Here is a 16771-nt window from a genome sequence, read left to right as displayed (position 1 = left end):
GTTTGGTAAAGTGGAGGGTCTGTGAAAACGAGGAAAACCCCCCATGAATGGATTGACCCAATGGGTTCAAACATATTAAAGCTCATGGAGATGGCTCAGGAATGGGCAATGTTTCACTGTTATACATGGTGTGGCAATGAGTCAGAGCCAATTGGATGGCAACTAACAACAACAACAGTAACGTAGAGAGTATGTGTTTCTATGGGTCACTCAAAAAGGAATTTCATTTTGACTCCTACAGTGAACATGTGATTTGGAGCCCGCATTCAAAGCATACCTGAAGTTCTCTGTGTTCAACAACACCCGAGAGACTCGGTGTAACTGGAGTCTAGGGTGAAGAAAGCTGGAATGTTTGCAATTCAGAGGCCAAACTTCAGATAACATCACAGAGGAGAATCACGCATTGGCTTGTTTGAGATGCGTTCACATCTAGTTTTCAAATTTAATCTTTTCGAGAAACCCATGAGGAGCTAGAACAGCTATTGCTGTCACTATTGTCACCATTTGACAACAGATGTAGGGGCCTGCTAGGTACTTGTGGAGAGGGGGAGTGGAAGTGATTATGGCATGGTGCCCATCTTGAGAAAACTTACACTCCCTTAAGGGAGACAGAGAATAACAATCACTGCCATTTGCTGAGTGCTTATCACGAGCCAGTCCCTGGGCTAAGTGCTTCACATGCTTTATACCTTTGAAATTTTATAACAGCTCTATCTGGTAGGAAATACGATTACTCTCATTCTGCTGCTGAGGAAACTGAGGCTCAGAGACTCAAGTAACTTGCCTAAGTCACAGAGCTGCTAAGGCACAGAGCAGAAACTTGCCCTTAAATCTGTCTGACTCTAGAGCCAAGCTATTAACCATCAGCTTCTATTTTTCATCCTACATAAGACAGATTGTTGTGTGCTGAAATACAGACAGATGTGCGTGCACACATGCACACACACACACACGCTGTGGGAATGTACGGAAGGGGGGCATTAATGTCAATCAGAGTAGGGGGTCAAGGGGTAGGTCTAGTTAAGCTTCTTGAAAAAGAAGTTGTCATTTTGGCTGGCTTTTGTAAAGTTCAGGGCAGCTGAGGAGAGTCTGGTGAACAATCCAGAAATTCAGTTTATTGGTTAGCTTGGCCTTTGCTTTGAAACTTCAGTCTCTAAGTGTCTTATTTGGGATTAAAGATAAACCCTGTGAGTATTGGTCCCTGGCCTTCTCCCAAAGCCTCTGGGAGCACTGGATTTGCACAGCCCTTGGTGGTGGGGATGGTCCTCTGCCTGTGGGCTGCCCCATGTGGCACCTAGAGCATCTTCCTCTTCCAGCCAACCAGTGGCTTGATGAACAATTAGGTGGAAGGAACTTTTGGCCTCAGGGATTTGGAGAGGGGACAAAGGGAGCCTAAGGCTGCAGGTGGTAGTGGCTTTGCTCTGTCTATACAAAAATGATAAACATGTAGGGGTGCATTCTGGCGATACCCCAGCTCTGCTGAGCCCCAGGATAGGATAGCTCCTTGCATGCAGCCCTCCATTTACTCTCGCTGTTTGCTTACTTTCCCTTGTTAACTCCCTTTTATCTTCTAAGACTCAGCTCAGAGTCCTGTGAAAGCATCCTCTAACATCACCTCAAACCACCAACCTGTTCCCAACTCAGGCCGCAAGCACCCTGGAGTTCCTTTGTTTACACGTCTGTGTCATTGCGGACAGGACAGTATCTTATTCAGCTCTACATCGTCACGGGTCAGCATAAGGCTGGACATACAGGAGTTGTTCATAGATGCTTGTTGGACTAACCTGAACCGAGAGAGGGCTTTCGTTTTGGGGGGACGAGGATCTAAAAAGGCAGGAGCATGAGTAGTGTGAGACCCCAGAGTGGCAATTAGAGTGCTGGTGAGAACCACCCAACATGCACCTATGCCTCCTCTTCCAGCCACTTACCCTCTAACCCTGAGGTCACAGATGTTTGATTACCTGAGAGCATACAGGACCGTGCCATTGGAAAAGAGGCGAATGAGTCTGTTTCCCACAGTGACTTCATGTAGGAAGGAGGTCTTGGATTCCACGATGTAAGTGTCAGGGACCCAGAGAAACTCTACAAGGCGTGCGTCCAGAGTGAAGCTCTTGTTGCCTTCAAACACCAGCCGCAAATCCGTCCAGCGCTGTCGGAGGTATATGGTGGCTGTGTAGTCCTGAGGGATAGAAATGGGTGGGAGGAGAAGGATTCCAAAAATGCAAGGAAAGTGCCAAGTCTTACTCGCCTCCCTGCCTCTGGTTAGATCAAGAATATATACTACAGTGGACATCGGTGAAAAAAGTTATGTTTTCAGGTGGTGGCCTGTAGCAATAAGAGAACTACGATTTATTCTAGATGATAACTTCCACTGACAAAGGGGAACGCCATAGGACCATGTCCACAGTCTTAAATTATTTGGCCTGAAAGCTCATATTGCCTCCAGATGACAAAGACCCCGATAAATTTTTGAAGATTTGGTGGGCTAAGTGTTTGGTTGTTCAGGGTTTGCCCAGAATGACAGTGGGCCTTCTTAGCAAACTGCCTTTAGTTTTATCTTGTTTTTAACTTGCTTTCTTAAGTGAGCAGACCATTGGAAGCGGTTATGTGACTGTCAGTTTTCATCAGCTTGTCTCTCACTCTGTGATGGACCATGTGATATCCAGGCTTCCTCACGACACCTTCATTTTGTTCCCCAAATTTTATGCCTCGCCAAATGTACCCACTTTATTCCCTGGTTTCTCTCTTTTTGGCCTTTGAACACACTTTCTTCCTGCTAGTCAGAAAATCTGTTTTACAAGAATTTTCCACTGTCTTAGTTTTTGGGATAAGTCTCTAGCTTCCACCATTCAGAATGGAGGAGGGCTGTAAGTCTTTTCTGTTTTGAGTGGCCAGAAAGTTATGCGGTGCAGAAAACAACTCTGCCTTTTTTTGATGGTAGTTGAGATCATACACAGCAAAACAAACACTAATTCAATAATTTTTACATGGCAATTTGGCCCTATGTTCTGGGTTTCTGAGAGCCCTGAATACAGAGGCTCACCTGAAGACCCAAATCTGACTAAGATTCATGAGGTGTTACATAATTTATCAGGGCCAAGCAGTGAGGCCAATAAAAGCCATGAGCCCTGAGGCTCAGATGGAGCTTCCTGGTTGGTGAGAGTGAACATCTGCTCTTGAATGGGTAGCGTATCTCCTTGAGATATGGAAGATTTGCACTGAGACCCCTCCCAGACCTTGCCCTATGCATCTCTTCATTTGTATCCTTTTTTGTCATATTAAAGCTATTATCACAGGTATGGGGTTTCCCATGAGCTCTGTGAGTCATTACAGTGAATTGTAGACCCAAAGGAGTATTGGGGTTGGCTGGATTGAAGTGGACAGAGTCATGTGGACTCCTGAGTTTGTGGCTAGTACCTTGGGATGGAGAGGTGGAGGAAAATCCCAAATTTGGGGCTGCCTGGTCTGAAATGGAGGGACTCATTTGAACTACTGAGCTTGTAATTGAGACCTACTGACCTAGCCCTAGATGGCTAGGGTTGACAGAGAGAAGGGGCCAGCTGGTCTGAAGTGGAGGGAGTCATGTGGATTCCTGAGCTTATAGCCAGTACCTGCTGACCCAGCCCCAGGTGGCTAGTGATGAGAGATAAGGGCTGTGTGGGTAGCTGGGGTCTGAACTGAACAGGGAAAAGAAGCTGAGATTCCCATAGGATGCAGCTGGCATGTGGAGTGGAATTTGTTGTCCATCACACAAGTTGGCATCAGAGTTGGGTGATCTTAGTCTCCCTGGACTGGTTTGCACAAACGTGTATCCCCACTAAACACAAGAACAGTGACTCCTTGGGTGGAATGTGAAGTGATGACACTTACCATGTTACTCTCTGAAATACTAGAAATGCTTGCAATGTCGAGAGTCAGTGCTATCTGAACTGGTTCTCCTAAGAAGGAAGAAAAAAGCAGGAAAGACTTACACAGAAGGACAAACATAAGATTTCCTAACACTACATCAGTGCATTAAAAAATCAAGCTATTAATTACAAAAGTAATGCTTGTGGACAATGTCATACAATCTAGAAGGATATAAAGTGAAAACTTAATTTCTACCCTCCTCCTCTTAGGAGTAACCATTGTGTAAAGTGTGGCTCCTTTTTCTATCAAAAAAAAAAAAAAGCCCAAATATACAGCTATTTTAATATATACAAGGGACCAAGCTGCATATCGTTGGTGCAGTTTAAAGAAAGCAGCGGTGAGGTGTTTGCTACTTCTGACCTGGAAGAGTTTCCTGTGGTGCTTGCAAAGGACTGATTACTTAGAGATTTAACAGGTTTGGACTGATCCTATACAGAGTTCCTTTTCTTTTTCCTCTCTAGGTTTACAAGATGGCATTCAAGGTTGCTCATGATTGCACCCTGTCTACCACCTGACACTTCTTCCCTCTTGGTTTACTCTCCAGCAACTATTCTGAATTCCAGAAGTTTCTCTACTCAGTCCAGGGTACAGACTCTGTTAAAAATCCTGGAGGCTCGGCAGTCTTGGTTGTTTGCAGAAGTTAAGCTAGACGGGAGTTTGCTCTTCCTTAGACTGCTGATGTGGAAGGAGAGCCCAGCAGCCAGAGAGATTTGTGCTTAGATCTCGGGCCTGTCACGTCCCAGCTCTGTGATCTTGGAAAAGTTACTGTATCTTTCAGAACTACTGTCTTCTCATTTGCAAGTGGGGATAACATTAATGACACATAGGGTCGTGGTGAGGTTGCCATTGGGCATGTAACAACTTCTTTGCAGAGTGGAGGCAAGAAGGACTGTATGTGAGCCAGGAATCCAGGAAAAAACAGCTGCTGGGGAGTCAATTTCCATCCATGGCGACCCCGTGTGTGTCAGAGCAGAATTTTTCAGAATTAGATCACCAGGCCTTTCTTTTGAGAAAGGTGAACTTCTAGGTGAACTTCAACCTCCAGTCTTTTGGTTAGAGTCGAGTGTGTTAACCATTTTACATCACCCAGAGAAGGTGCCGATAAATAAAGTCATCTGCACAAAGTTTCCAGCATGTGTCTGTCTGGCATGTAATACATGCTCAATAAATGGCATTTTCTCTCTCTTACATAGTCCTGGTTACTTTTGGAAAGGGAACCACTGTCCTCGCCAGATTAATAGACACAATAGCATTCACTTGCGATAAATGGCTGGTGGTGCCTGGGACAATGTTTTCACCAGGAAAAGGAGAGGTGGAATTCAAAGGAAGCTTAAAAACATTTAATTGGTAGGAATCAGACAAAGCTACCTGATTAATCTAAGGACACCAAGCCATGGAACACAGGTAAGACATTTGGAAATGAAGTTTTAGAGCCAATGCAATTAAAAAATAATTAAGCATTAATACTTTGTGGAAAGGGGAAGGTCTTTGATGGCAGCCATTGGAGAATGTTGTAAGAGTGTGGCGCTAAGTGGTTTTCTGCTCCTAAAGGCAGCATGGTGCGAAGCCTGGGTTCAGAGAGAGGTGCTTGAATCCCATGCTCTGTGACCTTCGGCATGTTGCTAAACCTCTCTGTGCTGCAGTTTTCTCACCGGCCAGATAGTGCTACTAGTGCCTACCATCGAAAGTTGTGCTGCAAAGTTACAGCATCTGTTTTGAGTGCCTGGAACACAGACGACAGTCGGTCAGCATTCATTGTCCTCCCAGAGGAATTCGGAGAATGGAATGGAAACCACACAAGAGCTCCGGTCCCATTGTGTTTTTGTAAGTTTGTTTCTAGATCGTCTAGCCCAAACCTTGCCTCAGTTGGCTTTTCAATGGACCAGAGATTGTGCTTTCTTCCCCTTGAGCTACAGAATTTAGCTGTGCCACCAGAGGGCAGCTTTCTCCTAGGAAAGAGGTCAAAGCCACTTCCTGGGCGGTGTGCACAGTTGTCTGCTTGCAAATCTTTGCTTGGTCCAGCTCAGCCCTTGAAAAATCCTCAGGAAGTACTGTCTCTTAAGGACCTCAGGGTCCTAGAGCTTGAATGGATGGACATTATAGACAGCTATGGCCTCTCTGTGGGCCTCCAGGCTACCACACAAAGGGAAGTCCCTTTAAGAGGCAGTGCCAGGAGGTTCATAACAAGGGGGTGGTGGCGGGGAGGAGGAGGAAGATGCTGTTCCCTCCCCTCTTTTTGTCTGAGGAGCTCTTGCCTCATTCTTATCCCTGAAGGTTCTGGGCCTCACATTCCTTAAGTCCACTCTGGTTCCATGTTCTCAGGATGTGCACTTTGCTCAAGACTCCTGCTTCTTGCTGGCCAGGAGCAGATGAATGAGAAGTCATGCCCCGGTCTAATTGTTTGGGATTCAGGAGGCAAGAGGAATTGTTGAGTGGACTTAACCAAGGTATGCAGACTCACATGCTTGTCTTTAGTGTTGGATAGGGCCTAGGAAAGCCAGAGGAAATTCAACTCTCTCTAGGTCCCTTAACATGTTGCTATTGTCAGCTGCCATTGAGTTGGCCCCCGACTCATGGCAACTCCATGCGTAATGAAACAAAGTCCTGCCCAGTCCTGTGCCATCTCCGTGACTGGTTGCGAATCAGACTGTTGTGACCCTAGGATCTTCGTTGGCTGAGTTTTTGGAAGTAGATTGCCAGGCCTTTCTTCCTAGCCCATCTTAGTCCAGAAGCTCCATTGAAACCTGTTTAGCATCCTAGCAACACGAAAGCCTACAGATGGGTAGTGGCTGGGGTTGAGGTGCACGGGCTGGAAGTCAAACCTGGGTCTCCCATATAGAAGGTGACAATTCTGCCACTGAACCACCAGTGCCCTTCTCAAGTCGTAATTGTGTGGCCATGAAAATGCACCTCTCAGATCTCTGACTGAGGGGAGTGTGACTGACTAACAGAGGACTCCAGCTGCTGAGCTCTGAAATCTATCATCACGCTCTGTCACCTCAAATATGGTGTATGGGTTTTGGCCTACTAGTTGGTGTATGGTCCAACTAGTGACTGAACAGAGCAGGGATACTGGGGCATGCCGGTTCCTGGGAGGCAGAGATGGGAGACTCCTCTGATGGGCAACTCTGGCTCAAGGACTCCCCGGCAGCCTTTCCAAACACACTTAGAACTGTGCTGCAGTCAAAGACACTTCCACCCAACCCTTCTTCCTTACCTCTCTCCTTTCCCTGGAGTCAGACCTGCACCACAGTCTGATGGCTCTCCCAGCTTTCCTCTCCTCCTGCCCCATTTTTCCTCACAGATATTGCCCCAATAAATGTCTCGCACAGGTAACCTTCTTTTGGCATCTGCTCCTCAGAGGACCTAGACTAACACACTAATCATAGATCTGATCAGAGAATTTTATTATCTGAAGGGAGAAGCAGGAAGGGAAAGGAATTAAAATAGAACGCACTCCAATGACGTAGCAGGCACTGTGCTGCATGCTTACACTTTACCTCCTTCAATACTCTCTGGGAGGTAGATGGTGTCTTTCCATTTTACGGAAAGCAAAACTGAGCCTCAGAAAAGCTGAGGCACTTACCAAGCAATGGCGCTGGAAGTCAAATTCAGGTTTGTTCAAATTCAAAGTTTTTTTCTGCTCCACACAGTGAGAATTTAGAGACCACCTTGGTTCAAACTTCTATTTTATAAATAAAGTGACTGACACTCTGTGAAGAGGTATGTAGCTGGTCTCATTGTCTTCCTCTTTCCCTCATTCTTTCAACAAATAATTATTGAAAACCTGCTATGTGACAAGCACTGAGCTGCTGGTGAGGCTAATGAGGTAAATAAGCAAGATTCCTTTAAGGGGTTGCAGCCTAGAGCTGAAGCAGATATAAAACCAGCTATAGGTACTTTTTTTTATAGGTACAGGATAACAAGGAAATGGCTATAGCTTAGAAATACGTTCAAAATAAAGTGTGAAGAACGGGGATGGAGCCTGGAGAAACCAGGGAAGGCGTCTCAGAGGTGGTAGCCTTTGATCTGAGACAGGAGGGAAAAATGGACATTTTCCAGGTAGTTCAGTTGGAAGAAGCAATTCCAGGCAGACAAACAGCCTCTGCAAGGCAGAGACGCCAGGAGCGTTCTGGGCACACTCATGGAGCAGAGTGGGAGGTGCAGGAAGAAGAGACTGGCAGACAGCTAGAGCTGGGCCATGAAGTGCCTGGCGTGTCCTGCAAAGGACTCTGGACTCTATTCTGAGTCTGCTGGGTTGCATGCAAGTGTTCTGGGCAGGCAAATGACCCAAGATGGGGGCCATTCAAGTGGCAGCATGGGGGATTAGCCTGGAGAGGGTAGGCTAGAGGCAGGAAGACCAGGTAGGGTGGTCCTGGTGAGACTTGGTGAGCTCCTTGAATAAACATTGGAAGCGGGGGCGGAAGGAAGGAAGACTGTGCGTGAGAGGCTGTTAGGAGGCTCTTGTAAGTCCCTGAGTGGGGAAGAGTATGTCCTTATCTTGCAGCTGGAGAGGCAAAGTGCTTTCTCCAAGGTGGCATGAAGAATCACTGGCAACTTTCCTCATCCATCACTGCCAATCCTTAAGCAGGCTGCAGAGGAGAAAAGCAAGTCAACTACAACCTCCTAGAACCCTCCACTGGCTATTGTCTCTGTTCCTGTCCTTTAGAATGGATGTCTTGGACGAAAAGGATGACCTACCGCCAAAATTAGGCCTGAGGAATTTGTTATATCCTGCTGTGAGGTTGTCAAAGCCAGGCAGGGAAAGCTTGTCACTTCTGCCGACCTCGATGTTAAACTGATTCCCCTGGACACACATCCTGGAAGAGAGAATGGGTTTTGGTACGCACACTTGTTCATGCATGCAGAAACACGGATACGTAGGAACATGTGTTTGCACGTGTGTGTGTGTGTGTGTGTGGGTGGGTGGGTGGGTGTCTTGTGCCCTTGTACCAGTGTGACTTTCCCAAAGAGAAATTTCAAATTTTAATCAGAATTCGGGAGTCCTCCAAGTGTCTTCTCAACAAACACAAGGGATTCATCCATCTATGACTATTTGGGAAGCTTGAGTTTTCTAGATAGAATAAATTTGTTGTTGTTGGTAGCTGTTATTGAGTTGGCCCCCAACTCATGGTGACCCCATGCACAATGGAATCAGACCATTGTGACCCATAGGGTTTTCACTGGCTGCTTTTCAGAAGTAGATGACCAGGCCTTTCTTCCTAGTCCATCTTAGTTTGGAAGCTTCACCAAAACCCATTCAGCATCATAGCAACACAGAAGCCCCCGCTGACAGATGGGTGGTGGTTGTGCATGAGGGGCGTTGGCCGGGAATCGAATCCAGGTCTCCTGCATGGAAGGTGAGAATTCTACCACTGAACCACCACGGCCCTCTAGATAGAATAAACCGGAGGATGTTTTATGTTTCTCTTGCTGCAGGGAGGTGAATGACGAGGTTTTCCCTTACCACTGGTGAGCAGAAAGGGCTGCCACTGCTCCCACCACATACCTATACGCAAAGTGATTCCGACCAAGGCCATGGGGTGGGTGGGTGGGGGAGCAGGTAGCAAAGTTCACCTTTGAGTGCAGAGACTTAGGCACATGAAGATTAAGCAGAGGTTGTAGTTCATGTTGAGGAGCTCCTCACCCAGGGCAGGGTCAAAGTAGGAATCACCTGGGAAAAGAGATGGGGCAAGGTGGGAGGCAGAACACCCAAAAGGCTCACCTAAGTCCAGGCCAGCCTCTCTCCCCTGTGAATCACCAGTCATACCACTTACTCAACATGTGTGAGGAACAGTCTCTTTCCATATCTTTTAGTTACAGATTCTGGTCCATGCATCTAGAAATGACTCCATTTTTGAGGATTACATTTTAAATCCACCCTAAATAAAGACTGAGACTTCATTTAGAGAGTGGCTCACCAGCCCCAGGAATGCAAATAGTCCTTTCTGTGCTGTGCATCTGGGAAGCCCCACAACTGTCCTTGCCTTGTCCTTGTCCTGAACTTGCCTTATCTTTGTCCTGACTTTACCCTGTCCTTGTCCTGACTTTACCAGGAAGAACACCCCAACTGTACACTCATCTCAATCGAGCCAGCCATTCTTTTATTTATCCTAGGATCTATGCCTGTTGAGCAGGTCACATAGACAGGAAATGAAAACTTCCTGAGAACCTTCCATGGGCCAAGTAATGTGTCGGATACTTTACCACCGATGTTCGTACTTGATCCTCACAATAGCCTAGTGATGTGGCAGGATAATCCCTGAATTACAGATGAGGACACAGAGGCTCGTGGAAACTACACCACGCTAGTGGATGCCAGAGGGGACTCTAACCCAGGGCTGACTGCATTGTCATCCAGTGATCTCTTCCTTCAGGAATGATGGCTTTGTCGGCCTGAGGACACTCGCGGTTCTCACAAACCTCCCAGACCAGATACCCAGGTGCTCTGGAGCCATTTAGCTGATATGGGTGAGCATGGTATGTGCGTGAGGACCTTCAGGTAGGCATGGCCTGGGGCCTGGTCTCCTCAGGTTTGGGAGCTGCTATCGGATGTTGCTCTGAGAGAGCAGTTGGGCAGTGAGGCAGGCAAGTCTGTGACCTGTCATGCTGGTGACAATGAAATGGGGATTCTCAGGCATGGGCTCAGACAGTCCCAGGGTGGATCATCCCCTCTTCTGTGGTAACCTCTGTGAATCACGCAACTTTCTAGAATGTAGTCATTCTGGAAGAGTCCTGGTGGTACAGTGGTTAAGGTGCACAGCTGCCAACCAAAAGGTCAGCAGTTCAAACCCACCAGCTGCCCGACGAGAGAAAGATGTAGCAGTCTCCTTCCATAGAGATTACAGCTTTGTAAACCCTATCGGGCAACTCTACCCTGTCCTATAGGGTCACCACAAGTTGGAATTGACTCGACAGCAGTGGGTCTGAATGCCATTCTGGGATTCAGGGTGTGATTCAGCAATTAATGAACTAATATTATTTTAATAGCAAAACCAATACATGCTCACTGTAAAAGTAAAAACAAGGCAGAAGTGTATAAAGATGAAAGTCTAAGTTCCTCCCTCACTTCTCTCCAGTCTCACAGCTCAGAGAGAACCACTGTTAACAGTTGGTTTTTCCACACATATACACGTTTATCTCTGCCTAAACAACAACAACAAAAGAAATTAAAAAGCAAAATTGAGGTGATACCGAGCATATTTCTTTGCCCTTTACTTTTTTCACTTCACAGTAATTATGTTGTTAGGTGCCGTTGAGTTGGCTCCAACTCATAGTGACCCTGTGTGCCACAAAACGAAACACTGCCCGGTCCTGCACCATCCTCACAATCGTTATGCTTGAGCTCATTGTTGAAGCCACTCCGTCAGTCCATATCATTGAGGGCCTTCCTCTTTTCAGCTGACCTTGTACTTTACCAAGCATGATGTCCTTCTCCAGGGACTGATCCCTCCTGACAACATGTCCAAAATATGCAAGATGTAATAATAACAATGGTAACAAAAACAACTGCAAACACTTATTGAGTGCTTAATGCATGCATAATGCATGCTTGCACTGTGTGAAAAAAAGCACCTCGCAAATCCTCATACCAACTCTTCGAAGTAGCCACTATCATTCTTCTCATTTTATAAGTGGGGAAACTGAGGCTTAGAGAGTTTAATGTTCCCAAGGTGATAGGGCAGGTGAGGGACAGAATTGAATCCAAGCATGCAGACCAAAGCACTCTCAATCATTGTACCATACTGTTTCCCCACAACACCCACCCCTTTCTATACCAGTTCACATAGACCTGTCACATTATTTTCAATGGCCATAAAATATTTCATAATATAAATGTACCACCATTTATATAACAGATGTCCTGTGGAGGTCCCTGGGTGGCACAAATTGTTTGCGCTTGACTACTGACCTAAAGATTGGCAGTTTAAACCCAACCAATGAAACTTCAGAAGCATGGCCTGGTGATCTGCTTTCGTAAAGGTTACAGACAAGAAAACCCCATGGAACACAGTTCTATTCAATGCGCGTGAGGTTGCCATGAGTCTGAATTGACTCAACAGCGATGGGCTTGGGTTTTTTTGGTTTTATTTATGGGCACTAGGTTATTTCTGCAGCTTTTACTGTTACAAAATCAGTAACAAGCATCTTTGCACGTATGAAAGCACCTCTCATTCTGCACTCTGTCCTATATCTCTACCTCAGTTTTTTCCTTCTCACTCATTACAGATTTCAGGTATAAAATCAACTTTATTGATCCACCAATGATCATATTCACATCATCTTCTTTTAGTCTATCTGTCCAGTCCCTGTGCTTCCCCCTGTCCCCAGCATCAAGTTTAAGAGGGTCCATAAAGTAGCTCCCATGCCCTCCATCCCTTCATCCAATTTGCCCAAGGTTTAACGAGCTCTTTCTTTGGACCAGACACTTTTAGCTCACCACCAGAGCTCCTATGGAGGAGCAGGGAGGTGTGTAAGCAGTGAGGTGATATTCCCTGTGACTGTCATGTAACAGGGGCAGAGGCAAAAGAATACCTCTAAGGAAGTGAGCAGTCAACTCCACTGGGGGAGGCTGGAGCTGCCCAGGAGAGACGTCATAGAGAAGGCCAGTTGATTCTTGAAGGAAGTGTTGCACTTACTATGTGGACACGGGAGGGCAGTGGGCCCCCCAGACATTGGGCAAAGGTGTGGAAGCTCCCCCACAGCCACTCTCCTACCCACCGATGCTCAGCCTCATCCCCCCAGCCCGCAGCCTTCTGTGACATCATCCTTCCTGCCCCGTAGGGCTGAGGTACTTCTTTTCTCATTTGGGGATATTTCTGAACTCTTTCTCCTCCTGTAGGAAACCGCCCTTGATCAAGTAATTTAGGGAAACCTCTAGTCTTCAGTTCCAAGACTACTATCAGATAGTGCTTTCCCTGAGGCCAATCCTACCTTAAAAAGCAAAACAATAAAACAAAGCCAGTTGCCGTGAAGTCAGCTCTGACTCATGGCAACCCTGTGCTCCACCAGGGTTTCAGTGGCTGGTTTTTCAGGAGAAGATCACCAGGAGTTTCTTCCAGGGTGTCTCTGGGTGAACTCAAACCTCTAACCTTTTAGCAGACGAGCATGTTAACCATTTGCACCACCCAGGTACTCAACCCTATATTAGGAAAAGAGAATGTTTGGGCCTTGGGCAAAGAGTCTCATGCTAGGAGAAGACTTGCCCAGGCCAGAGCCAGAAATGTGATCTTACCCCACCAGGCTGACCTGGTTAGGCTTCTGAGCATGTCTCACTTTATAATGGAGGAAAAAGAAATAGGGAAAGCAACCAACAGCCTCTGAATACCTGCTGTGTGCTGGGTATCAGGTTTGGTGCTTAATCTTGTTTAATTCTTGGCCATCTTGCCCAGTAGGTGTTAACTTTTATAGGTGAAGCTCAGATTGGTGAAGGGATCTGGCTGAGGTCACACAGCAATTAGATAATGGTTTGAATCCAGGTTTTCCATGTCCCTATTCTCTGCGCTGCATCTGGGAGGAGTGCTCCAGGTTCCCAAGCTGGATTCCACTTGGTGCTGGTCCCTCTTACAATAAGCCCATCTCTGGGGCAGAGTGTTGCATCCACAGCACATCCCAGGTGGCTGTGCAGTGAATGCCAGCACCCCACGTGGCAGAGGAGCCAACCATTAAGTGACAATTTGTGTATCTGCTAGCCCGAAGGGAGGTTCAGGCAATGGGTTATATGATACAGTTGTAGGGAATGGCATTTAGCAGAGCAGTGCACTGAGCCACCAGAGGGGAGTGACCTGAGCGTTGTCTCCTGCAGTGGCAACACTCTAGCCTCTGGCTGAATCCATCTAACCTTCAGCACTGTAGGGAGCATGGTATTCACGGCGAGATCCCAGGCCCAGGGGGCTCCTGAGTAGGAAGCAGCCTCCGAGCTCTTAGCCTACCCGGGGTAACTCCAGAGGGGATCTCTGGTCAAAATCCTCCTCTACTTGTACAGAGGAGCTTAGCTTTTGATTTGGACATACTTAACTTCTCTGAGCCTCAGTTTTCCCATCTGACAAATGGGAATAGAAAGTCCTCATACATTAGTTTTCATTCCCCTCCATGTCTTTCTTGGGGTCCTCAGTGATATCACTGTGAGTGTGAGAATCCAAAGCTCAAGCTGCTTATATTGTACCCCATGCTGCCACCCAGGGTGTGAGCTGCCATAGTGCCATTTTGGAGCACTTAGACAGGCATAGGGTCAGAGATAAGACATTAGGGAGCCTGGTGGCACAGTGGTTAACAGAATGGCTGCTAATCAAAAGCTCAGCAGTTCAAATCCACCAGTTGCTCCTTGAAAACCCTGTGGGGAAGCTCTACTCTCTGGAATCAACTTGACAGCAATTTTTTTTTTTTTTTTTTTTTTTTAAGGTGGCTGATAGCATGATAGCACCCTTTTCTGGACTGGCTCTGAGAAGCAAAAGTAATTTCAGTATGTGCAAGTTTCTACTCTCCTTCCCAGAATCTCCATCATATTAATACCATGAGCCCCGTCACCCTCTAGCCTCCTTCCTAATCATTTCCCTGTCCTCAGCCACTTCAGCCTAGACAGAAATCATTTACTGGGAAACAGGAGTAGAGCCTGAATTAGGCTGAGGTGAGAAAAGGCAGTATAGCCGTGGGTCTTCCTTAAGAACAACCACAGAAGGTAAAGTTGGCCGGGGGAGTGCCCTGTGCCTGTGAGTCTTGCCTGGTTGCCGCAACAGGCAGGAACAATGCTAGCGTCTGACAGAACCGGCTCTAATCTTGGCTCTGCCAAGATCGTGTTACTTCTCCCTGAGGCTCAGTTTCCTTTGCTGTAAAATGGGATAATAGTCAATAGACTGTATCTGTGCCTGACAACAATTAGTCCTCAGCAGATTTTGGGCCCTGCCCCCTTCCCTCAGTCTCACCAGGGCTTGTATCTGGATCTCCTTCCTTCCCATCACCCAAACCCCAGGAGGGACCAGCAGTTCCCTTACCAGGCAGCTGCCAAGGGCTCTCTTAGGGCAAGTCTTTCAGGCTTTCAGGCCGGGCTTTCAGGCAGGGCATGGTTTCCTGGGCACCCAGGATTCTCCCCATCCTCAGCCCTGACCCCTCTGGATGTGGGCTTAGAGCCACTCTCCGAAGGAGTGGCAGTCTTTGTGGGGAAGAAGGAGCTGTTGAACTGAGTTGGGCTGAGACAGAGATGGGTGGGGCCTCCTGCAGCTCCTCCCCTGGGTTGGGCTCTGATCTGATCCGTCAGTCTGTAGGAATCACCCAGCTCCTTATGGGTATTGGCTACCACAGATTTGATTCTGAGTTCACCTCTCTGCTGTGCTCCCAGACCCCAGCTAGACAAGACTCCTGAGATGAAAGTCCCAGGAGGGTGAAGTGAAGTGAGTGACCCCACCCACCAGGGCAGGAAGATTAGCTTCAGGTTCTGAATTTGGAGAGCAGCCCTCCATCTAGTGAAATGGAATGGGAGCAAGCTGTGTGACGCTGGAAAGGCCACCTCACGGAGTCCTCAGCTTCCCATTTGTACATTGAGAGCTTGACCATTTCTAAAGCTCTGAATCAGTGGCTTCACTAGAGTTAGTGTCACCCAGTGCAGCAACTCGTGGTGTCACCCCCATCCCTCACGGGCCTCCTCCCATACCAGACCATACAGAATCCTTAGTGATGTTTTCGGTACTAATGTTACTTGTAAATTGTAATTCCTGTACATTATTCCTTCTTTTCCTTTAATTACTACTTCATTCTCAAAATGTTATTGACGTAGGTTGACAAATACTAATTACCACAGTATTATACCTAAAACACCAGAAGAATTGACAAAATCAGCGGGAAGCAATGAGAAGAACAGGGCATGCTTGTAGTGTCTGCAGACGAGATCACGTGATTTGAAGAGTCATTGTAATTAATATTGACAGTTCTGACCAGAGGGCATTAGAAGGTTCAAAAAGTAAATTGGCATGGAGTTTTAGCCTTGCAGATATATTGATAAACATGTAAGATGGGCTTTTGAAAAATGTTTTTGTTTTTACAACTAACTACAGGGATATTTTTCTAAAAAATAAATTTCTGCTGCAATGCTGCACAGAAATTTTATACACAGTCATTTTGGTGTCATCTCTCTGACAGTGCCACCCAGTGCGGTGACGCCACTGGTCTGAATCCTGGTTGTGCATTTTAAGAGCTTCTTTAGGACCAGTGCGAAGGTCAGCTTATGAATAAAGAGACTTGTAGATCCCAGGATTTAGTGCTTTTTAGAGTGGGGAGTTTCAAAAAGAGACGTAGAAGCCAGGAGAATGGAAGGTAGAGGCTCAGCAGGCCAACTGAAGAAGAGGTGGAAGAGACTTGGAGAAACGTGGCTGGATTTCTGGGTCTGTTCTTCCTCCCCACCCCTGTCACTCACACCGCCAGGGTCAGTTGCCATTGAGTTGATTCTGACTCATGGCGGCCCCATGTGTGTCAGAGTAGAACTGTGCTCCATAGGGTTTTCAGTGGCTAATTTTTCAGAAGTAGATTGACAGGCTTTTCTTCTGAGGTGCCTCTGGGTGGGCTTGAATTTCCAACCTTTTGCTTAGTAGCCAAGCATATTAACCATTTGCACCACTTAGGGGCTTCCATTAATCTCGCCTTTACAAGCATACCAGAGATGCAGGCCTCCTTCCTCAGTGGCAGTCAAACCTCCTAAAAGGAGGGCTGTGACAGTGCTCTGTGATCCCAGGGTCCTCCTCACCATAGCCAGTGGCCCTGAAACTCAATCTTGGCCCCAGTCCTGTGGGAAGGCACAAGGAATTCTCTCTTGCACCCCGAGGGAGCTGGGAGCCTGTGAGGAAGTCAATTGGAGGGGCCAGGTGAGAGATGG

General features: G+C 47.0%; 1 protein-coding gene across 1 annotated transcript in view; it reads right to left on the bottom strand.

Moving 5' to 3' along the window:
- The window catches only part of GABRP (gamma-aminobutyric acid type A receptor subunit pi), a 33730-nt gene extending 18682 nt beyond the window's left edge, over positions 1-15048 (bottom strand). Inside the window, exons 1-5 of the mRNA XM_003404653.4 lie at positions 14901-15048; positions 9487-9583; positions 8611-8729; positions 3871-3938; positions 1962-2179 (exon numbers count right to left, since the gene is read on the bottom strand). Of these exons, the coding sequence (XP_003404701.3) occupies positions 1962-2179; positions 3871-3938; positions 8611-8729; positions 9487-9539 (458 nt within the window). The 5' untranslated portion in view covers positions 9540-9583; positions 14901-15048. The remainder of the gene's footprint in view (positions 1-1961; positions 2180-3870; positions 3939-8610; positions 8730-9486; positions 9584-14900) is intronic.
- Between the last annotated feature and the right edge of the window lie 1723 nt (positions 15049-16771).

The sequence above is a fragment of the Loxodonta africana genome, chromosome 2 (assembly GCF_030014295.1).
Source record: "Loxodonta africana isolate mLoxAfr1 chromosome 2, mLoxAfr1.hap2, whole genome shotgun sequence".
NCBI classification, from domain to species: domain Eukaryota; kingdom Metazoa; phylum Chordata; class Mammalia; order Proboscidea; family Elephantidae; genus Loxodonta; species Loxodonta africana.
Note: the sequence above shows the minus strand (reverse complement) of the source record. Positions and strands in the feature narration are given on the sequence as shown.